General features: G+C 38.3%; 1 protein-coding gene across 5 annotated transcripts in view; it reads right to left on the bottom strand.

The window, feature by feature from the left end:
- GRIK4 (glutamate ionotropic receptor kainate type subunit 4) overlaps positions 1-24,007 on the bottom strand; it is a 680,228-nt gene that overhangs the window by 103,707 nt on the left and 552,514 nt on the right. For 3 of the 5 annotated variants that reach the window (XM_074302596.1, XM_074302598.1, XM_074302597.1), the window contains 2 exons: positions 18,125-18,232; positions 15,074-15,277 (listed from right to left, as the gene is read on the bottom strand). The exons of the other annotated variants lie outside the window; for them this stretch is intronic. In XM_074302596.1, the coding sequence (XP_074158697.1) occupies positions 15,074-15,277; positions 18,125-18,232 (312 nt within the window). The remainder of the gene's footprint in view (positions 1-15,073; positions 15,278-18,124; positions 18,233-24,007) is intronic. 5 annotated transcript variants of the gene reach the window in all.

The raw sequence follows: 24,007 nt of genomic DNA, 5'->3' as shown, positions 1-24,007 counted from the left end.
GCCTTTTAAACCAACAGGGCTGTGTCCAGTGCAAACAACTCCAATGTAATTGTCAGATGATGAGAAGAGATTTAGAAAGTGGTAAATAGAAGGAAATTAGATAGGTTAACTGCCTGGGAGAGAGGGTTTGTTTGTATTTCTTCAGCAGGAGAAGGAATCAGATGGGTGCCAACGAGTCATATTCGCCTTGTCCATCAGAGAGAGACAGAAAAAGAGAAAGACCTCAAAATAAAGGAGAAGATCTAAGAAACATCTGACACTGAAAGAGCATGGATAATAAGAAGACTGTTAAAGAACTTTAAAAACCAGCAGGAATCATTGGACTTCCTCACACAAGATGAGACTAATGGACAATGGACTTATGGACATTTATAAATTTTCAATTTATGATTATTTGATTATGTTATTTGTCATATACTTCTAGCATGTATTATGTTACTATGTTACTATATGCTTATGTAATTTATGTAATTATCTGTAATACTTCCCATATTGATGGATTTATGTTTCAAGGTCATGACTGTCCTATGTTCTAAATCAAAAGAAAGGGGGAGATGTTAGGATTACTGGGTGAGAACTCAGGTTTTCTGGACGGTTACAAGGTGAGAACTCAGGTTGACTTGATAGAGGGGGCAAGCTCATTGGCTGGGGTGGTTCTTCCCAGAAGCCCTTGCATTATCCCACGCCCATTCTCTGGGAGAATAAAAGAGAGAGCACTGGGCGCAGAGAGCAGATCGGCCTGGAGAAGGATAAGAGCTGGAGGAGATTCAGAGCCAGGATTCAAGAGAAAGACTCTGCATTGCATCAGGCTTGACGGGGCTCTCTGCAGGAAGGGAAGTCACTTCTAAGGACAAGAGTTAACAGCAACTGCCTGGAGACAACGGTTCACTACAGGAAGAAGAATCTGTCTTAAAGATATGAGTAGACACAGCAGATCTCTTCCCAGAGAGCGATCCGGCAGCTTCTACAGACAACAGCTCACTACAACCTTATTCAGATCCTAGTGGCTGCATCTAACATCATCCCCACCTAGAGCATTCTCTCCTCCTTTTTCAATGTGTTCAATGCTCAGTTCACATTCTCTCTCCTAGTTTTAAAAATTAATTTTTTATTCTAAACTTAAGAAATAAAACAAGCATTTCTATAATATATATAGAAAAAAGATGATTGCACATTAAATTGCAAATTTATTAATGAGAAACTTGCTATTCCTTTTAAATATATAATAAGATTATCATATAATTTTCTTTCTCCTTTCTTTCTTCCTTCTATCTCCAATACTCTAAATCAATATTGATTGAAGAAAAAAAAAATTAAAACATTTTATATCTATTATATTGGCTAAAATGATTGAAGGGGAAAATGACAAATTTTGGAGGAAATGTGAAAAAAGTGGGGCACTGCTGATGTATTCACTACTTATTGTGAACTAACTCAACAATTTTGGAGAACAATCTGGAATTATGCTCAAGAGTTATTAAACTATGTATACTCTTTGACCCAGCAATATCATTACCAGATCTTTTAGCCAAGATGATTAAGGAAAAAGGAAAGTAATGTACATATCCTGAAATATTCATAGCAGCTCTGTTTGTAAGGACAAAGAAATAGAAATTGCAGAGGTTCCCATCAATTTGGAATGGCTAAACAATTTGTGATATATGATTCTGATGGAACACTACTGCGACGAAATGATAAACTTGATGATTTTAGGAAAATATGAACAGAAATCCATGAAATAATGAAGAGTGAAATTATAAAAACCAATAGAACATTGTATGCAATTACAGCAATATTATTTTAAGAAAAACTTTGAGTTATTTAGTCATTTTGACTATTATAAATACCAAAATTAACTACAAAGGACCTATGAAGGAAGATGCTATCTGCATCCAGATAAAGAATTAATAAATGAAAGAATGTATGGAATGGTTTTACATATATACATATCTGTGTTTAATAGTAGCCATCAGTCTTTCTTTATCCATCTCTTACCAGCATATTAGGTGACTACAATATACAAATTGATGTGAGTTCCTGAATCTTCTTATTACCTATTAATTTCTCCATGCCATGTCAGCTACACATATAGATATTCATCCCCTTGCCTCTTTCATATTCCTATTCACCTGCTGCTGAATAGAGCTAGAGAAAATCCTAAAATTATGCTGACTAGGTCTGCTACAAATTTATGCTATCTAATCTTAACTAAGCCCAGAATGCAGCAAGGCAAACATTCTATTGCTCCCTAATAAATTCAATGTCTTTCTCCCCACAGCCATAGTTTCAAAACTTCATGTCTTTCCTCAAGTCTCCCTTGGCATTCCTTCCCATCACTCATGGGGAGCTGCCTTATTCTTCACTAAAAATATTGACACCAAGAGCTTTCTCTTTTCTCCTTCTCAGCTCACATAATTCAGACCTCTTTCCTCACAGTCTTCTTCTTCAATTCAGCCTCAGATGATCAAATCTTTTAGATGCACTCCTAGTTTCATTCCTTTCCATCTTCCTGGTAGATTTGCCTCCACTATTAATCTCCCCACATTAATTCCACCCCCTCTAATGTTTCTCTGTTGCCTATAAATACAACTATGCTTTTCTTCATTCTTAAAAAACTTACTTGATCTTACTATCCAAGCTATAACTATCACTGTATATCTCTTTTTGTCTTTATGGATAAACTCATTGAGATAGTCATCCATAATTGATGTTTCCCTTCCATCTCTTCTAAAAGCTCTTCAAAAAAGTTTCCAAACCCATCATTCAACTAAAATTGCCCTCACTGAATCTAATGACCTTCTCTAAAATTTTATTCTTCCTGACCTCTCTGCAGCATTTGATACTGTTGATTACTTTCTTTTCTTTTCTTTTTTGCTTCTTAGGTTTTTATAACAATGCTCTTTCCTTTTCTCCTCTTATATGTCTAGTTTTTCTTTTCTCAGCATCATTTTCTGGTACTCCATTCCACTAACTGTGGGTGTCCCTCTAAGCTTTGTCCTAGGATCTCTTCTTTTCTCCCTTTATATTGTCTCATTCAGTGAGCTCATCAATTATCATGGGTTTAATTCTTATGTCCAGGTAGATAATCCCCAGATTTATATATCCAATGCTAATCCATATCCTTAGATTCAATTTCACATGTCCAATTGTTTTTGGACATGCCAAATTGGATGTCTTATAAGCATAAAATTCAACATGTCAAAGAAAAGAACTCATCATATTTCTCCTCAAACTCTCACCTCTTCCAAACTTCTCTATCACTGTTGAAGGTACAATTATTCCCTTACCTTTTTTCTAAAGTACGGGTCTGATCATGTCACCCTCCTTCAATGAATACCAGTGGCTCCTAATTATCTTCACAATCAAATAGAGATTTTTTTGTTTATCTTTTAAAACGTTTTACAATATGGCCTCTTTATACTTTTATAGTCATCTTACATTTTCTTCATCATGAATTATATATTCTAGCAACACTTGTGTGTACTTGAAATTCCTTGAACATGTCATACTATTTTATCTCCGTGACTTTGTATTATTGTATAAATGACTGTATGTATACATATAAGTATACTGAGTGAAGTATGGAAAGATCCCTGATTTGGAATGAGAAGACTCGGATGCTAGCTTTATCACATGCACAATCCTTGACATGTTACTAAACATGTCTTAATAGATGCTTGTTGATGTCTGAGCCTCCATTTTCTCACCTTTAAAACGGGAATAGTCATAGTACACCACTTACTTTATGAAGCTATTATAAAAATAAAATAAACAGGAATTCAGTTTGTTGTGCCACAGTTCCCTTTTATTGTCCTGTCTTAGTTTCCCTGAATTGTTCTGCCTTAGTTTCCATAAGTAGTTCAGTCTCAGTTTCCCTAATTATCCTGCCTCAGTTTCCCTGGTTGCAACCCCCCTTTTCTGCTCTTTAGAACTGAGATAACTAGGGCTATGGAGATCTGACATCCCAAAAGATAAAACTCTAGATGTCCTATCTCAGATACCTAATTAGTATTCTCTAAGTCCAAACTTCCTGGCTCTAGTTGGAGTCCTCCCAATTTGTAAGAATTTACGGTCCTACCCCCAACCTGTCAGAACTGGATTGATGGTCCCTACCTGGAGATTCCCACTCACTAGAGTTTGGATTCCACCCCACTTTGTGTACCCAAGCTTAGACACACACACACACAACACACACAACACACACACACACATACACACACACACATGTCATTGAGAATTCACATTAGCTGCTAGATGCTTTGGACATCAGCCCTAGGGGCAACTTGCCCTCAGCATAATCTCTCCCAAATAAAACCCAAATAAAATATTAAAACTCTCTAATCTCTATCTTGCCTCAGTTCCTCCAGCATTACAAGTTCAATTCATTAAAGTGCCTGGTATGCAACAAATTATGTTATATACTCTGCACAAGGACACACAGTTCCTAGCCTCAAAAAGTTTACATTCTACTGGGCAAAAACAATTAAAATGCATAACAACTTCAGGAGAGGTTTTGTAAACTACTAAACACAGTGATAATATGAAGTATTATCAGGAAGTCAGGGTCCAAATTACTCCACCAAAAAACAAAAACAAAAACAAAACAAGATTGCTAAGTAGGATTCTGTGACCCATTTACAGTTAAAATAGTTTTCAACTTCAAGATGAAAAGTTATCCCTGGGGAACAATTGCTGTGTATTTTTTGATTCAGTAAAGTCTCCAAACTCTCTCTACTGTCCTCTTGTGATGTAGGTTGTAGATAGCCACGTTCTATCTGGCTCTCCCTCCTCCCCTCTGGAATTTTCTCTCGGACTCACCAGAGGAAATAGAATCAGCTTCATTTACACAATTCATCAAAATGTCATTGGATAAGAACTATTTGATGTCCAAGGCTTATGAGCCTCGAGCCTAAGCCTTTGAAAACCCTTTTCTCTTTGAACCTAAAAGTGCCATTTTGCCTATAGAACTGAATACTGAAGCTGGATTTGGGGGCTAAGTTTCCTTAGAACAAGTTTTCCTCTCTCTGATCCCTTAAAGGGCATGGGATGCTTTGCCGTCTCCCTCCCTGGACAGTATGGGATAGGCAACTTAGTTTCTTCAATCAGTACTTAATAATACTAAGGCCAAAATGGTCATGGGATTGTAGATTTGCAACTGGGAAGATAAAACCTTAGTGATCATTTAATTCAATCCCTTCCTTTTACAGATGAGGAAATTGAGTCCCAGGGAGTTGATATGAACTAAAACCACATAAATTAAGATAGTTAATATTCGAACCCAGATCTTTCAAATGCAGCACAGCTCCTGCTGTTTTGTGCTATTAGATCCAACTAGACTATCCCCTGAAAAGGTGAATGCTTATCAATCAGAAGGCAATGATTCATGGAAGTGAGGAAGTGGGAATAAGTATTTACAGAATTATTATAAGAAGGTTCACATCTATGTGCGAATGTACATTTTTTTCAATCAGATAATGAGCTGACATAATTGCTATTTTGCAAAGATTCTTAACATGAGTATCCACGAAAAGGGGTCTTCATTTATTGAAAAGGACTATTTCTAGGATAGGGACTTTATACAGTGTTTTGGATCCTTAAAAAACTTTAAAGCCCAATTAATAAAGTTGACTGGATATGTTAAGAAATAAGTTCATACTAACTTTCCACTTGCTTCATCTACTGTGTGTCTAACTCCATCCAAGAACCCAGCAGCTTGCCTTGTGCCAAATTCTCTAATCACCTCTCTACTCTGTTTTCATTTCTCTACATCCCAGAAATCTTTCTATCTGCTTCTATCTCATGCTGCATTTTGTTTGATTATGTTACACTTCACAACCATGCCAGTTCTCTCCTTGAAATAATAAGTAATAGGGGCAGCTAATTGGTGTAGTGGGTAGAGCACCAGCCCTGAAGTCAGAAGGACCTAAGTTCAAATCTGCCTCAGACACTTAATACTTCCTGGTTGTGTGACCCTGGGCAAATCACTTAACCCCAATTGCCTCAGCAAAAAAAAAAAAAAAAAAAAAAAAAAAGATTTGTTATTTAGGAGTTGTACTCTATATCTCTATATCCCGTATTTTTGGTTTAAAAATATAGTAAATATGGGCTGTATATGTTCTGTATGAACTTATTTATGTAAACATTGCCTCCTCTGTTAGAATGTAAGTTTCTTAAGAATAGGGTTGTGTTATTCTTTGTATTTATATACTCAGAATCCAATGGTGCCTGGTATATGGTGGACATTAAATAAACATTTGATTGATTGAAAATAACTCCTGTTCTCAAGGATCTTATATTCTACTGGGGGTAAAATAAAGATACATGACTAAATAAATATGAAATATCAGTAAACCAATCAATAAATATTTATAATTAGTCACCATATCCCAAGCATTGTACAAATGTCTGAGTACACACATACAGAAAAGAAAGTATTGCTTCTATCAAAGAATTTACATTCTAATAAGTAACACAAATACATGTATAAATATGGAATAGAATATAGAAAGATGGACAGATAGATAGCACTTAAATGAATAGCATTTAGGGAAGGAAGATACAAATAGTTGAGAAGATTAGAGAGGACTACATGTAGAAGGTAGTGCTTGAACTTCATCTTGAAGGAAGATGTCAAGGTAGGAAGGGAATACATTTCACAAATGGCCAGGACAAAAGGCACAGAGATGCAAATGGAATGTTATATGTGAGGAACAAAGAAAAAGATCACAGAATGTGAAGGAAGAGTGATATTCGGTGAGGCTAAAAAGATAGGTTGGAATCATGTTGTGAAAGATTTTTAAAATTAAACATGAGGTATTATTTGATCCTAGAGTCCATAGGGAGCCTGGAACTTAATGAATTGGGGAAATTATATAGTCAGATCTACATTTAAGAACAATTATTTTTGGTAAATCTGTGGTAGCTGAAGTGGAGAGAAACTTAAGAGAGGAAGACCAATTAGGATACACTGCCACATTCTAGGCAGAGATAATGAGCACTAACCTAAGGTTGTAGATTTGGAAATAGAGCGAAAGAGGTTGGTTATGAGAGATATTATGGAAATAGAAAAAATAAGATTTGGCAAATAGTTCAATGTGGGTTGGGCAAAGTAAGGTACTAAGAATAATTGTGAGGTTACATGTGGGAGAATTATGACGTGTTCAACAGAAATAGAGAAATTTAAAAGGGGGGATTAATCTTGAGATAGTGAGATAATAAGCTATGTTTAAGATAATTTAAGTTTGAGTTGTCTATGGGATATCCAGTTTAAAATGCTCAATAGGCCATTGATGAAATGGGATTAAACCTTAGGGGAAGGACTAATGGTAGATATATAGATCTGCAGAGAGATGTTCATTAAACTCATGGGAGAGAGAGGGAGGGGGAAAAGAGAGAGAGAGAGAGAGAGAGAGAGAGAGAGAGAGAGAGAGAGAGAGAGAGAGAGAGAGAGAGAGAGAGAGAGAGAGAGAGAGAGAAAGAGAAGAGAGAGAGAGAGAGAGGAGAGAGAGAGAGAGAGAGAGAGAGAGAGAGAGAGAGAGAGAGAGAGAGAGAGAGAGAGAGAGAGAGAGAGAGAGAGAGAGAGAGAGAGAGAGAGAGAGAGAGAGAGAGAGAGAGAGAGAGAGAGAGAGAGAGAGAGAGAGAGAGAGAGAGAGAGAGAGAGAGAGAGAGAGAGAGAGAGAGAGAGAGAGAGAGAGAGAGAGAGAGAACACGCTTTGGGAAACATCCACAGTTAGTTAAATGGATGATAAGCCAGAAAAGGAGACTGTAGACTTGTCCGGAAGGGATACAAAATAATATGAAAGAGTATAATCATAGAAATCCAGAAAGGAGAATCTGGAGAAGAGAGGATTGTCAAAGAGGTGAACAGAGATCAAGAGGAATGAAGACTGAGAAAAGATAATTGGATCTTACAATTATGAGATCACTTGTAATTGTGGAAAAAAGCAGTTTCAGTTGTGTGTTGAGGTTAGAAGTCAGATTACAAGGTGTCGAGAAGTGAGAAATTGGGAAATAGAATCATGATATAAACAGCTTTTTCCAGGGCTCTGATTGAAAAAAGAGGGAGACAAAGATTTCTGGAATGAATGACAAAGACTAGTGAAGATATTTTAGGATGAGGGAGGCTTGGGTGTGTTTGTAAGCACTAGGGAAGATATCAGTACTGAATCAAGTACTGAATATGAAAGAATGAGGGAATGATTGTATAGGTAATCTGCTGGAGAAAATAGGAGGGGGCCCTGTAGAGGGGCTGGCCTTGGAGAAGGGAAAGGCTACCTCATTATCAGGTCACTAACTCTTAGCTTCAAATTCCCTGTCTATTAAATAGGCATCATAATGCCTGTACTACATACAGTCTCACATGAATGTTGTGAGGGATCATTTTGCAAGCCTCAGAGTGTTATATGAATGTCAGAGGTTCTTCCACTGCTGACAGAAGCTTATCTTTACCTTTCCATGTGTCCAGATCCTATTTCTTCTTTGAGATGGTAGGCTCCTCCAGGGCAGAAACTGTATCTCACTCATATAAAAAATACATTCTATCTAGCCACAGAATGATTAGCAGGACTTCTGAGCACAGTGAGTTCTCTGTCCATGGTACTGCTTACTTAAGGTCTGGCTTTGCTTCCAGGTAGACAGGACATAAAGAATAACCTACAATGTGACTCTGGAGCTTCAACAAGAGAAGAATCATCTTTGGAAATGGGGTCTTTCAGCCACCCCCTGAGAAGATCAAAAGCACACATACCAACTTTAATTTATGGTTTACAAATAAAGGATGTGTCTAGTCTAGTCTGAATACCTGATCATTAGACTGTACCAGGAATATTAAGGAAACTACAGTATCAGCTGGTTCTCTGATTCCTTTATTTTATATTTACCTCACCTGCATCCTGTCACTGGCGAAGCTTACTTCTCTCTCTGAACAAGACCAAATTGTGCCACCAACTAAGAGTGTGACCTTGAGAAGTTCCTCCCTTTCTTTGAATCTCTCATACATAAAATGAATGGTTTTATACAAATGACAACATAGTGGAATGGAAAGGAAATAGGATTGGGAATGATGAATCCTTTTCTCAAGCTCTTAATTTACCGGGCAAGTTACTTAACCTCTCAGGAATCAATTTCTTCATTAGCAAAATGACGAATTTGGGTCTAGATGATTTATTTAAATCTTGTAACAAAGGAAAACTAACACATTCATCATATTTTGTTGCATATGACTCATTCCATACCCATAGTTTACCACCTCTCTACACTAAGTGGAGGGAAGTTTTCTTTTAGCTTAAAGCTCTATGGAATCATTGCAAGAAATGCAATGATTCCATAGAGCTTTAAGCTCGAAGGAAACTTAGATTATCTAGTATGACTTCCTTATTTCAAAGAAGAGACAATCACTTGCCTATAATCCATAGTTAATAGAAGTAGCCAGGTGGCATTAAGGTTAGAATGCTGAGCCTAGACCCAAGAAGACTGTATATGTTCAAATATAGCTTCAGACACTAGTTGTGGGACTCTGGGTGAATCACTTAACCTCATTCTGTCTCACTTTTCTCAAACATAAAATGGGAATAATAATAACACCTACATTTTAGATAGGAATGTTGTGAGAAGAATCAAATAAGATCACATTTATAAAACAATGAGCACAATTCCTAATATGTAGTAGGCACTTAAAATACTCACTTCTTCCCTTCCTTCCCTCTCTCTCTCCCTCCCTCTCTCCCTCCCTCCCTTCTTCCTTCCTCCCTCCCTCCCTCCCTCCCTTCCTCCCTTCCTCCCTTCCTCCCTTCCTCCCTTCCTCCCTTCCTCCCTTCCTCCCTTCCTCCCTTCCTCCCTTCCTTCCTTCCTTCCTTCCTTCCTTCCTTCCTTCCTTCCTTCCTTCCTTCCTTCTTTCTTTCCAAGTGGCAGAATTAGGCTATAAACTCAACGTCTCTGGCTTCAGAGCTAGTGCTATTTCTGCTATCAGAGAGTTTCCAATCTAATAATGGAGTTAGTACATGCACATGTAAAAAGACCTTACAAGAAACATCAGAAATATAAGTGAATTTAGTGAAAATAAATGTTGAAAAATTGAGTAACAGAGCACCAGAGAAATTGGTGATTTTTTTCTGGGAACACCAAAAATTAGTTTTGCCTTAGATTATTGAAGAAAAGAGTAGGATGTTCTAGCCAAGAGAATGGAACACAATAACTGACCAGACCCAGGAATCACTGAGCTGAGAAGGATTTGATATGGGCAAAAAAACAAATTCAAACATGAGCTGCCTCCCAAAGCAACCAAAATCTCCAGCAGTTAGGAACATTGCCAGGAGGAATCAGGTCAACCATTTGACCCACTATATATGTATCTATTTGTCCAGCAATAGCATACTTCTTTTCTAATGGTTTCTGTGCCACAAGAAATGCTTCAGTGCTTTTCATATTATATATAAGTAGGAAAGATGTTTAGAAGCTCTTTTACAATTACTACTCTTCAGTTTGAACAACTTCACAGTCCCGGGTAATCTTCTGATAACAAAATTTCAGGGGATCCATCATTGGGAAGGACCATAGCAAGAAGAAGGGGATGGCCTTCTGGAGGTCATCCAAGCCATTCCTTTGCTTCTATGCTATATATTCAAGTAATTCTAGCAATATGTGAGCAGCTATGTGGCATTCTATAATTAGGATTTCACAGTGAATTTAGAAATATAGGACATAAATTCAAATATGAGATCCACAACTTTGTATATAAATGACCTCAGGCAATTTATCTTCCTTCTCTGGCACTCAGTTTTCTCACCCAATCAGAAGGTTAAGCTAGATGGTTTCTAAATATCTTTTCTAGATTTTCATTAGTTATCTTCCTATACTCAATTCAGTAAACATTTATTGAATGCTTACTGTGTATAAAACATGGGATGGATATAAGCTTTAAAAAAAATTATAGTACTTGCTCTCATAGTAGTTGAGAGAAAGGATAAGACTTGCTAGCATTTCCATTTTTCAAGATATCTATGAAAGGAGATTACACAAGAGGAGTCACAGAATGACTCACATTGTCACAGTGACCAAGAACAGATAGTGATCAAATGGTACAGAGTGGTCAAGAAAGCTAAACTAAAAAAAGGTCACTGGATTTGGGAATTGAGAGAATTCCAAGATTCTATGTACTTATATTCTTCCTTTCCAGACTTTTTTTTAAATGTGGAACATATTTTACTATCTTTCTCCCCAAGTCCTTTCCTCTTTATAACTTCCATGTTACTATTGAGGATACTAAAATTCTCTGTTTCTTCTCTCTCTTATACATGTCACCCTTCCCCAGCCAATCTGTTGTCAAGTTTTATTGATTCTACTTTTTAAACATTTCTCATATATGTTCTTTTCTCTCCTCTAATACTATTATTACCATGGTAAATGCTCTTATCACCTCCTTTCTGGATTATTATAGTCTACTGGTTTGGTCATGAAGGTAACTGAAGCAGACACTGTGGAGTGCTTAGATATGAAGATAATCCACTGCATTCTAGGCCATTTCCAGTCATTTTGACTTTTGTCTTGCCCCTGGATTTTGGATGATTCAGAAAGAAAGAAGGAGGCTGAAGACCTTGTGTGACTCTGGCTCACTTAAAATGCAATTGTAAATGATGCCATTGGTTCTCTTTTAATGAAGGAGGAGCAACAAAACTCTAACATTCTGTAATTGAATCCCTTCTATATTATCTCTTTAGAATTTATTCTAGATTTCAGGAAAAAGCAACTGGCCAATACCACTGCTTCTGGTTGAGACATTTACTCCTTCAGGATAGGAAAGTGTTAGATCCAAGGTTCAGGGTTTGCTGCTCTTCTCTGGGAGAATATGTTAGAAGGCATATGGCCCTTGCCTAGTCGTTTCAGGTTGGCAACTGATTGGCTATGCATGAATCTTCCATTTTGGCCCAGATTCTGGAACTGAATGTGGTTAGATCATTTATGCCTTATAAATTAGATATAAATTTATACCCTATAAATTAATGCCTGGTGGCACTCAGAGGCTACGTGCAATCCTTGATAAGCTTCAATGTGGATTATTCAAATGGGTCAATTGTCTGTAGAATATTTGAAGGTCTCAATCTGACTTCCTGGTGTCACTCAACAGATGCCTCCATCCCAACACCTCTCCACTGGTGTAGTCAATCATTGAGACATCCTCTAAAGAACTATTGTAATTCATGAAACCTTCCAGAAGGAGAAGAGTACAAATTTCTTTCACATGTAGAGAATGTATCCCTTTAAAGACTCCCCCAGATGTTATCTACTCTATTCTCTTATGTCTACTATATACATATACATATATATGAATATATAATATATATGTATACATATATATATGTATATGTGTGTGTATACATATATACATATAGTCTACTTGGAGGGCTCCAGAGTTAGGGGACAGGTGGCCAAATAGATCAGCAGAAGACGATGGGAGACTCTGTGTCTCATCTTCCTATGAACTAGCCATTGAACTCCATCCCCATTGTGGATTCTAAACATTGGCAGGAAAATACTCCAGGAGGGAGTCTTTTAGCAGGAAAGAAAACCCTAGCAAATCTTCCTTTAGAAATGCTTATGTATCCATTGCCAGGGGATGACTTGAAGTCTCAAAGACAGTCTTCGATTCCCTGCAGATACTTTCACACACCCTCTACCCTAATTCTCCCTCCCATTGTGTTTTCCTCCAGTGCTTCCCAGGACTTTTGTAGATGATTTGTAAGTCTTTTTTTTGCAAGGATGCTGCTCATTTGCAATAGAGTTGGGTGTCTCTCTATGCATGAGCAGTATCACATTGCCATCCATATTTTGCAAATAAGGACAGTTTATTGGATTCATATTTCACTCTTCTCCAAGGCAGAGTACAAGGTATATGTCATTATTGCTTTCAGCATTAACCTGTTTCCTGCTGTGAGGTCATGGGCAAAAGTTGGGGATAACAATAGCAACAGCATTAACCACAACAATAACAATGATAATATTTATTATGATTATTAATATTGACACTTATTTTGTCCTGAGGTTTGCAAAACACTATGTATATATTGTATCATCTGGCTCTTAATACAATTCTATGAGGTAAATGCTACAAAGCTTAATTAGCTGCATTTTACAGAAGAGAAAACTGAGTTTAGGAGAAGTTAAGTGCCTTGCCTAGGATCATATAGGGTTAGGGCTCATCATCCCATTGGGAAAGTAGGGAAATTGAGGTCTAAAGAGAAGAAGGGACCATCATAATTTTGTCCTTCAGCATGTGAAAGAACCCAGAAATAGTGATGACCACATTTGTACTCTCTCTACTGAGTTATTGCTATTGTAAACTTAAAGTAAATATTTATCTACAGATATACAAAAACTGAAAAACTTGATCATAATAATAAGAGAGTACTAGTTTGGGCAATCAGGTGACTTAGTGGATAGATTGTGGAATATGGAATCAGGGAGACCTGAATTCAAATCCAGCCAGAGACCCTAATGAACCAGGCAAGCCATTTCATCCTGTTTGCCTCAGTTTCCTCACCTGTAAAAAAGAGCCAGAGAGGGAAATGGCAAACCATTGCAACCTCAAATTGAGTCATGATGAGTTGGATTTGACAACAGCAAAGTTTGGTTTGTGGGTTTGTGGTTTGTAGTCCCAATTCTGAAGTTCACTAAAACTCTTTACTGATTTGCAGTTTCTCTTCTCCTTTGTAAAATGAGGAGGTATACTAGATGACAACTAACGGTCTCTTTTCCAGCCCTACAGTGGATGAACTCTATGAACTTCCTTCAAGTTTTAAATCTATGATTCTAATATTGTCTCAAGATAAACACCAAATTAGTTATTTTCTTTTGGCAGAAAGACCCTTTAAAGACTATTTAACCTGTACCAAGAATACTTAGATTTCTCTATTATCCCACTTCTTTTTATACAATTCTTTTGTCCTACCACCTATGGTATGCTGGAATGTAACCTCATCCTGCACATTAGTTCTTGAGATCTGTCTGTAAGACTATCCACAGATCTGACCATATTTCTTGTCCTTGTCCATTTCTGCTATTTAAAGATAATAGAGATGAAAAAAATAATACAATAAGCAACAAAATTAAATACTCCTTATTCAGTTGATAGAAAATCCTTGCTTAATTTTCCATTATTTGCAACTGCTTGCTTAAGGGGTTCTTATAAATAGCAAACCATCCCAATTTGTGTTCATTTAATTTTTACTATATCTTCCCAACTTCTGAGATGTTCTAATAATCAAGGAAATTGGCTTTCAGTTGAAGGAGCAACGAGTTTGGAATATCCACAAATTTCCTAATATTTCCTGGATTGGGAAACATATATTAAGGGTCCATTATTTTTAGCATATTCTGGATAACTAGGATGCCACAACATTTACTATTAAACTTCAAAGATGTTAAAATAGTAATATATATCTATATCCCATATACAAAAATATTCATGGTAACATTTTGCATGAGAAAAGAACTAGAAACAACATCAATGCTCGTTGATCAGGGAATGGCTGAACAAACTAAAATAGATTAATTTAATGGAATATTAGTTGAATTAGTGAAATAAAAAATAACTTAAGAGAAAGTCAGAGAAATTTGGACAATCTTGAAAGAACTGATGTGGAGCCAAGAAAGCAGAACCAAAAGATGAAAATAATGGCCACAATAATTAAAAGGAAAATATTGAAAGGTATTAGAATTCAGATTAACATTATGACTAATCTTGATTTCAGGGGATGGATGATAAAACAGTTTCTTTTTCATGTTAGAGAAGATGAACTACAGATGCGAGACGCATTCAGACATGGTCCATGAGTTTGTTTGCTTAATGATTTTTCTTTGTTACAAAGTAGGTTTTATGGAAGGAAGGCTTATGGGAAATAACAATGATAAAACAGTAATAAAAACAAAACCACCAACGCATCAATAAAATATTTCAAATAAAAATAAAGAATATTATTGTTACAGTTAGCATGTGCTGAATAAGAATGTATGTTTCATTTTTCCCTTCCCCATCACTTTTTTAATCTAGGTCTGAGCCAACCCAAAGTCCCTTTCTTACCCGAGCAATCAGCTCCCCGACCATTCCTGTCCAAGTGCCGTTGGCTTCAGGCACACCATATACTCCATCCCCAACAAGGCGAATCTTATAGTTGAAGCGTAGGATCTCCGAGAGTTCCTTAAGCATGTCCACGCAGAAGCCTTCGTAGCGATCATTGCCTTCCATTTCTTGGTGGTTCCCCTTCAGCATTAAGTATGGGTTCTCCTGCAGCGAAACTAGGCAGCTGTCATTCTCATCTTAGCCCTGGCATCTCAATAGCACACACTTGGCAAGACTCAAGAAGGGTGGGTACAGGTGGTTGGGAAAAGGAACTGGGATGGAACTTAAGGAGGCTTTGGTCAAAGAGGGAAAGCTCTGAATGTGAAATTTTAGAGGTGAATAGGGTTAGGAATAACTTGCAAAGTATTTCTTTGGAAAAAACCGTTAAGTCCTCACTTTGTTTATGGTAACTGTTTAATTTTTATGAATGATGGCAAGGTCCAAAGGGTGAGCTATGTTTGTGGGGTGGGCTAAAACCTCCTTTTTTCCTCATGTGCATTTGGATCATTTCCCTCTCTGGATTTTTATTCAATTTTTTCCATCCATTTAAAATAGTCTCCCTTGCCCATTCCCTCCATTTGTCTAAATCTTGCTATTCATTCAAGGACAATTTGAACTCCTATCTTCTCCATGAAGTCTTCTCTGATTAACTTTGATTAACTTGAGTAGAGTCCTTTAGCATCCTTTAGGGTCGTGGAACAAAGGCTGTACCTTTAATTCCCTGCCTTGTGAGAACTAACTCTGTCCTGCCCAATTGTATAATACACAAGTCTTATCTCCTCAACTACTCTGTAAAATCCTCAAGGGCAAAGTCTAGGTCATATTTCTCTTATACACTGCACAATGTCTAGCACAATGCTGGACACAGAGTAGGTGTTTAGTCAATCCTTTAAAGTGGATTGAAGATAAACCTGGACAAAAAGCCTGGGTCAGGGATTCCCAAGCTTGGTTTAGCCATTCTCAGACATGGCTCCAGTTAGCCAACTGAGGGTGGATAATGTTTTGGTTTTTGTCTTTGTATTCTGGGGCACAATATTCAGCAATGATGCCAAATTCAAATAGGAAAGGGTCTCCTAAATGGGTACATTTGGACCTCTGTAAGCTGCATATTGACCTAGAAAAACCACATATTAACATTATCTATGTTTTATTGTATTTTATTTCTTTTCTTAAATATTTCTCAACTACATTTTCTTCTTATTTTGGAATCATTTTGGTGTGTGGGGCTGGTGGATGTGTTTGACAACTTTGCTGTACAGTGTCCTGAATACAGTGTTTAATAAATATACATTGAATTAAATTAAAATGAATCTCAAAGCATGTCATGAAATTCTCTTGAAATTTCTGTTCTTATAAATTAATTTAATATATTTTTTTAATTTTCAAAAGTGTATTTATTTAACACATAGCCAGTATAATTTTAGGTGTGATAGAGGAGGGATAATGGAGATGGGGAGTGGGGAAGTGGGTGGAGGTAGGTATAGGGAAGAAAATCACAATTTTGAATAGGGTTAGGAATAACTTGCAAAGTATTTCTTTGGAAAAAACCTTTAAGTCCTCACTTTGTTTATGGTAACTGTTCATTATTCATGCTCATTCATTCATTTAACAAACCTTTATTAATTATGTTCAGAAATTTTCCCAAACATCAATCAAGTAAAAGGCCACTACTATTTGACTTTGGGATATGGTATGTTTGTTTCTTTCCTTCGGCACATTTCCCTCTCTGATACTGTCTTGTGTGGCTGAAATCAATTAATCAATAAATTTGCTTTTTCTGAGCACACATGGACTGGCATTTCAAGCCAGGGACCCTCCTCAGATGCATACTGGATTTCAGGGAGAATTCAGTCTGACCCTACATATTTGAATAGATCATGGTTATTAAAAGATGAGTGGAGTCAGGTGTCTTGAGTTTAAATCCTAGATCTACTATTTGCTACCCAGTATGACCTTGAGCAATCAATCAATTAACAAGCTTCTACTTAACACTTATCATGTGCCAGGCTCTATATGAGTTGCTAGGGATACAATAACAATAGATGAAAGAATCATGGCTTACTTCACCTCTTGGGAGACACAGAGACTCTCTCAGAATCATCAAACATTTCCCAATTATTTGAAGGACTGCTGTTACTTTTCAGGAGTAAAGGGTCCTAATTGGGTTTCCACTATATTTTTTGCACATGGGGCTTTGTAAGCACCCAAATTCCTAGATGTTTTCTGCATCACCCTCAGTGCTTAGCATCAGGTTGGTCACATAGTAGGTGCCTAAGAAAGATTTATTGAATGAATGAAAGAAAGAATAATGAATCATGTCTGGGGAATCCTTAGGTTATGGCTTAACTATCACAAAAAATTTTTCAGATGTCCGATTGCTCCATATATTTCCCCTTCCTGGTTAGATATTCACTAACATAGCCTGCTTAACTTTTCTAAATGTGTGAGGATGCAAAGAGATCCCGTGACTCTTAACAGCAGGGTAAAATGGGTTCCCAACTAAGGCTAAGCATGTGCCCTTTATCTCAATCCATGGGCCAGTGTCCTCAGGCTACTTCTGTCTATTCCGAAACCCAGAATATTAGCAATGGTGCAGGTTTGCTTCCACATATTCAACTACCTTCTGCAGAAGCCCTTCCTGCCTCTATGCAACAGGAAAACTGAACTGAGCATAACATCTAGGGACATAGAGCTAGGCCCTTCCCCCTCCAGGACTGCACCATGAATCCACATTCTCTTTGTCGCAGGGAGCTTTTGGGGCATTCTGGATGACACTACTTCCCCACTCTAGCCTTCCTCCCCAGATGCCTTGGAAGCCATCAAATAATATTTCCAAATGAAACAGCAACTTGACTTTAATCACAGTCATCAATTGGCCTCAGGGCTGTGATTAGACGGGGGATTGGCTGTTCACCAGGAATTTTGTGACTGACTGGCATTGGGGAGACATACGCTCTCCTGGGAAAGTGGGGATGTGGAGGAAGGAGGGGTAGAGGCTGAGGCCTGGCTTACCAGGATGGTGGTGACGACCAAGGTGGTGTTGAAGAGGCTGTCGGAGATGTTGGAGGAGGAGAGGTGGTTGTCCATGCTGAGGCCCTCGGACACATGCCACTGACCGATCTGAGGAGATCAACAGGAGAGGACTGGGAAGACATTGGGGTGGGTTTTCCCCAAGAGGAGATGGTCTGGGGAACCTGGAATACTGTGAATGCTTTTTAGGGCTCTGGGGTCAGGAGATGAATAGAATATTATAGATTTCTCTGCCCGGAAGATGCTTGACAGACCATTTCTCTACTCTCAGGTAAAAATGCATTCAAATCATGGAGACAAAGGTGAGGAATATGGACCGGAATTAAAATGCTGGAAATGAATAGAAGACCAGGGTAGGGAAGTGGTGGGAGTTTGGAGGAAAGCTTTAAGGGATCTACAAGCATGTGAAGATAAAAGAAAAAGGACAGGGAAACTTTTGGTAAAAAGAAAATCAAGAAAGACACATGGAAAGTGCTTTTATCAGGTTCTCTTATATAAAAGAGCAAAAAAAAAAACAACTTGGTAAAGCATCACAGGAAAAGAAAAGACTATAAGAACGTGTTTAGTTCATCTTTGTGTATGTGAATGTGACTATCATTATCTATTCGGTTTCCAAAGATCTCTAGGGAAGAGCATTCCACAAGCTACCTCAATGAACCTTTCTAAATGAATCATGTCACTAAGTCTTTTTGATGTCTAACCTAAACTCTTCATGCTGTGGTATTAACCTACTTCCTCTCATTCTGATCTCATCAAAGATAGAGAACAGCTGGTTACTTTTTCTCATGCAACAACATTTCAAAGAACTATTAGGTCACCTTCTGGCTTTCATTTTGCCAACAGAAAAAAAAAAACAACAAAAAAAACCTAAAACCAAAAAACCCCTCATTGGTATGAGAGATGAGGCTTCTGGACCAAGAAGCAGGAATCATAGAATCATTTACAAGTTGGACCAAACCTCAGAGACCATTTAATCCATCTCACAGCTGAACAGGATGTTTATAACATCCTTGACAAGTGGACATGCAACTCCAGCATGAAGACTTCTAGCAATGTCCAGGTTGAAGCAGCATTAATTAATAGGACATTTCCCCTCATTTTGAGCCAAATGCTGTCTCTGTAATTTCCACCCATTGTTATGATTCCTTATTACAGGAGCCAAGCAGGGGGAAAAAAGGCTCTCATCAACATGGCAGCCTTTAAATATTTGGAGACAGCTATCTCATCCCTTCTCATCTTCCCCTGTCTCTGAATTTCCTCTTTTCCAGGTTTAACATGCCTAATTTCTTTGAGCTATTCGCTTTTTTGTTCTTCAGACATTTCAGTTGTGTCCAACTCATCATGACCCCATTTCTTGCCAAAAACACTGGAGTGGTTTGTCATTTCTTTCTGTAGCTCATTTTATAGATGAGGAACTGAGGCAGACAGGGTTGAATGACTTGCCTAGGGTCACACATCTAGCACGTATCTGAAGCTAGGTTCGAACTCATGAAGATGAATCTTCCTGATTCTAAGCTTGGTGCTCTGTCCACTGCGTCACCTAGCTGCCCTTGAGTTATCCTCTTAGGTCATGGTTTTAAGTCTTTCTCTGGATTTGCTGAAGCTCCTCAATATCACTTCTAAGGATGATGAGTTCGGAATTTAACATGATGCTCTAGCTAGACCAGGAAAGAATTGAGCAGTACTATTAAATACTCCATTGATCTGGACACTAGAATTCTGCAGTCTCAATGTAACACAGTCTAAAATCACATGACAGGGGTAGAGAATGGACCTATGGTTTCATTGATATAAGGTGCCTCCTCAACTAATGCAGGTCAGCTCCTTCTCTGCAACTTTGGAGTCTTAGATAGATGCCTAGAGAACGGAGAGGTCAAGTGACTTTCTTCCTGAGTCATTCATTCAGCAAGCATTTGTCAGGGACAGTATTTGGAGCCAGCTCCTAACTTTGAGGCTAGGTTTCTCTCCATTATCCCATCCATGCTGCCAATCTTTTTAGGAATTCATGCCATACTGTTGACTCATATTGAGTTTCCAGTTCACCATCCTCCTTCCCCCCATCCTGAGCTTTTCCACAGGAAGCTTAGCTAGGTACAGCTCTGTGTCTCTGTACGGCTGATTTTTAAAAACTCAAGTGTAAGACCTTACATGTTGCTCTATTAAATTTCATCTTATTAGATTCAGCCCATCATTCTAGTCTGTCAAGATTTTTTTGGAGACTGATGCTGTCATCCAGCATCTTACTATTCTTTGCATTTTGTCTGTCATCCACAAATGTGACAGGTATACTATCTATGACTTTGACTAACTCATTGATAAAAATGTTTAACAGAATAATGCTGAAGATAGATCCGGGGGCTCCTGAGTCCTGTTTTCCAGGTAGCTTCCTAGTGTCTTTGAACAGAATCCATCTTTGAGCTTCAGAGTCCATAACCTTCTCCTACCCCATTTGAAAATGAGACACGTTCCTAACTCCTAAAATCCTAGTCCTGTTTCACATATCACCAATGCTCAGGATTGTGTTATGAAGGTTGAGGTTATAAAATCCTGCCTGAAGAGCTCTGGGAATTTTCAAGAGAAGAGTCCTGTATACAACCCAGGAAAGAAAAGGATGAAGCTATTCTCCATATGAATAATCCATAGCCTGGGGACTCCATCCGCTGGTGAGACCCAACTACTAACATTATGTTTTTTAATAACTGCTGATCCCTCTTGTGCACCCCAAGTTACCCAGTTTTGGAATTTCTTTCTTGCTCATGTGGACGAGTAGTAACCAGAATGCATAGCTCTGGAAGATGCATCTTGGAGTCAGGAGTGCAGGGACATAGAAAATATGACTAGGTAAGGGGCAGTCACACTGGGAGAGGGGACGACATCTCACTAGAGGCCATCTCCAGGATTTGTGGAACAGCCAGATTCCGATACATCAACACCAGGAAGAAATGAGGCACTAGAAATGGAGTATGACAGAGGGGAAGGAACCCTCCAGCAAATGAATATTCTGCTTTGGGGGAGAGGAACATCACTCAGGGTTGGCAGAGAGACTGCTGCTGGGAGGAAGTATTACTGGCAACTTGAGTCAAAGTTCTGGTCACTCTTCATTTCAGTCTCTTTCATCCTTATCTTAGCACCCCTAGGAAAAGTCCTTCCTGTCTAATTCAGTCATCCCATAAGGCATGGTATGCCATGAATTTTACCCAAAAAATAGTCACAGCCTTGAAACATCTGGTTTGACCCAGATCCCAAGCTAAGGATCTTGGCCATATTAATATAGGTATGAGTTAGAGTTGGGGCTCAATCAATGACCATGTCTTAAGCCCTCGGCCTAAGTTCTTTTTGGAAGAAATGAGTTCAAATGTGATCTTATACACTCAGTAGCTGTGTGAATCTGGGGCAAGTCACTTCTTTCTGTTTGCCCTAGTTTCTTCCTCTGTAAAAAGAGTTAGAGAGCCACTCCACTAGCTTTGCTAAGAAAACTCTAAATAGGGTCACCAAGACTGAACAACAACAACAAAGCTCCTGCTAAGTTCCAGGTATTATGCTAAGCACTGGGGGTACTAAGGGAGATGTGCATGTGGTTAGAACTTTTTTGCACATCATAACTTCCTTATATACATTCTCTTAGAAGAGCAGGAAAGACAGCCACAAGTTCTGGAGCCCTTGCTGGCCAAGCACCTAAGGGTTCTGCTCAGTGTGCAATGTGGAGCCAAACATTCTGAGCATATTAGAACATAACCCTTCCCAGGCGGTTGGCTTATCTTTAAAAAAAAAAAAAAAACAAAAAACCTTTTGTGATTTAATCAGTGTAGGCAGTACATTGAAATTCCCTTTATCTATGCAGATTGGCAATTTGGTTGTAACTTTGAATCTCAGAGTCTCTTGGATCTTCTCTATTCCTAAAATATTCCTAGGTCCCAGCTTATTTGACTACAGGGCACCCAAACTGGAGTGCCAGGACTTCTAGGTACCAGGCCTAGAAATACTCTGGATTTTCAGTAAGAATGAAGTATACCTATGGGTTTTTGGTCTTGGATCTGAGGTACTTGATCACAAACTGGATAAGCACATAACAGAAAGGTCAGAGCAAAGGGACATGCCTCAGTTTATCTAAATGACCTCTTAGAACTCTTCTAACTTTGGGATGCTATAATTCTATGAGCCACAGTGTGACCATGGATGTTTTTACTTTTTTCCTCTAGCCCTCACTCCCAGTTTCCATACCCAAATTGGTGAAAAGCATTTGCACTTATCTCTGCCCTCTTATACTGTTTCAATATTTTAATAGATAATACTTGAGTTGTGGTCTAATAAATTTCTATTAATCAACAGATTATTGATAATTATACTTATTGTTTTAGCCTTTTTCAGTTGTATCTGACTCTTCATGACACTATTTGGGGTTTTCTTGGCAAAGATACCAGAATGGTGTGCCATTTCCTTCTCCAGTTCATTTAACAGATCAGGAAACTGAGGCAAATGGTGTTTAGTGACTTGCCCAGGATCACCCAGTTAGTAAGAGTCAAAATCCATATTTGAACAGAGTAAGATGAGAGTGCCAGGCCTGGAATTCTCTCCACTGCACCACACAGCTATATTTATTTAGTATCAGCCTACCCATATACATTCTAGCTTCCCTAGCTCTTTCTACTCCTTTTCAATGGCAGTTCTCATCCATTGTAAGACTGGGATGACACAGCCTGGAAAAATGAGCTATTTAGGCCCTGCCTGACTGCCCACAACTCACGGTTGCCTCTAGGATAAAAATTCCTGGCTGTGCAAAGTATATAAGGCTCCTTGGAGACTAAGGATATGGAAACAGAATGTGGTTTAATTTTTAGGTCTGCACCTGCCATTTTTTTCATACCAACTGGTCATCTGGGTACTACAAAAAAAGACAAAAGAGACTTGGCTCCTGTTCCCTGGGATCTGCTGTTCTTGATCAGAAGGCTAGCTCTGCTAAACTTGGTGACTGCATTTTCTCTTCCTCCTCTTTCTTTCAGCTAGATAAAATAAGAAAGGTGAATGATTTCTATTTGGGTTTAGAGTGAGCCACAATGCCCTCAACCAGAGGGGGAAGGCTGGGGGAGAAGGTCTAAGACTTGATTCTCAGACTTCTAACAGTTTTTTGGAAATACTGGTCCTTCCAGTTCTGATTCTTCATGTGGTCCTGGGGAAAACTGTCTCAAGTCAATTATTAAGTGATTAGCTATGTGCCATATACTATATTAAGGGCTGGGGACACAAAGATAGGCAAAAATACTTCTTGCCACAAGGAGCTCAAAAACTGTGAGAGCTGGTACCTCAGTTTCCCTATCTATAAAACGAAGAGGCTAACCTTTGGTAAAGTGATGAGGATGAGAAGTTAAAAGGCTAACATAATTAGCAGGGGTAGTGGACCTAACTGTTCTAGTGCCTAAGGCAAGATGAATCAGGCCCTCCAGCTACTTTATTAGTTCTTGTATCTTATCTCTAGATTATACTGACCTCCTAATTATTCTTCCTATCTCCAGGTGATCTCTCTAATCCATGCCTCATAATTATTTTCTGAATGCATCAAGTTACTCTTATACTCAAAAACCTGTAGTGGCTACCCTTTGTCTAAAAGACTCAGTTTCAACTCCTGACTCTGACATTCAAGGCCTCCCCTAAAATGACTAATAAATCTTTATCCACCCTAATCTCGTAAGAGTTCTCTTCATGTATTCTACAATCCTGCTCTCTTAATTCTCTGTGCCTTTGGCCCTGCATTTCTGGAAGAGATCCTGCCATTATCTTATTCCTGAATCCTTTCATCTAGATTCACTGAGATCCCTTGCTTCTGTCAAGGCTCACCTTTCTCGTGAGCCTTCTTTTGTATCCCGCCAT

Source organism: Sminthopsis crassicaudata, chromosome 3 (assembly GCF_048593235.1).
Source record: "Sminthopsis crassicaudata isolate SCR6 chromosome 3, ASM4859323v1, whole genome shotgun sequence".
Lineage (NCBI taxonomy): Eukaryota > Metazoa > Chordata > Mammalia > Dasyuromorphia > Dasyuridae > Sminthopsis > Sminthopsis crassicaudata.
This window is presented reverse-complemented; position numbering and strand designations above follow the sequence as displayed.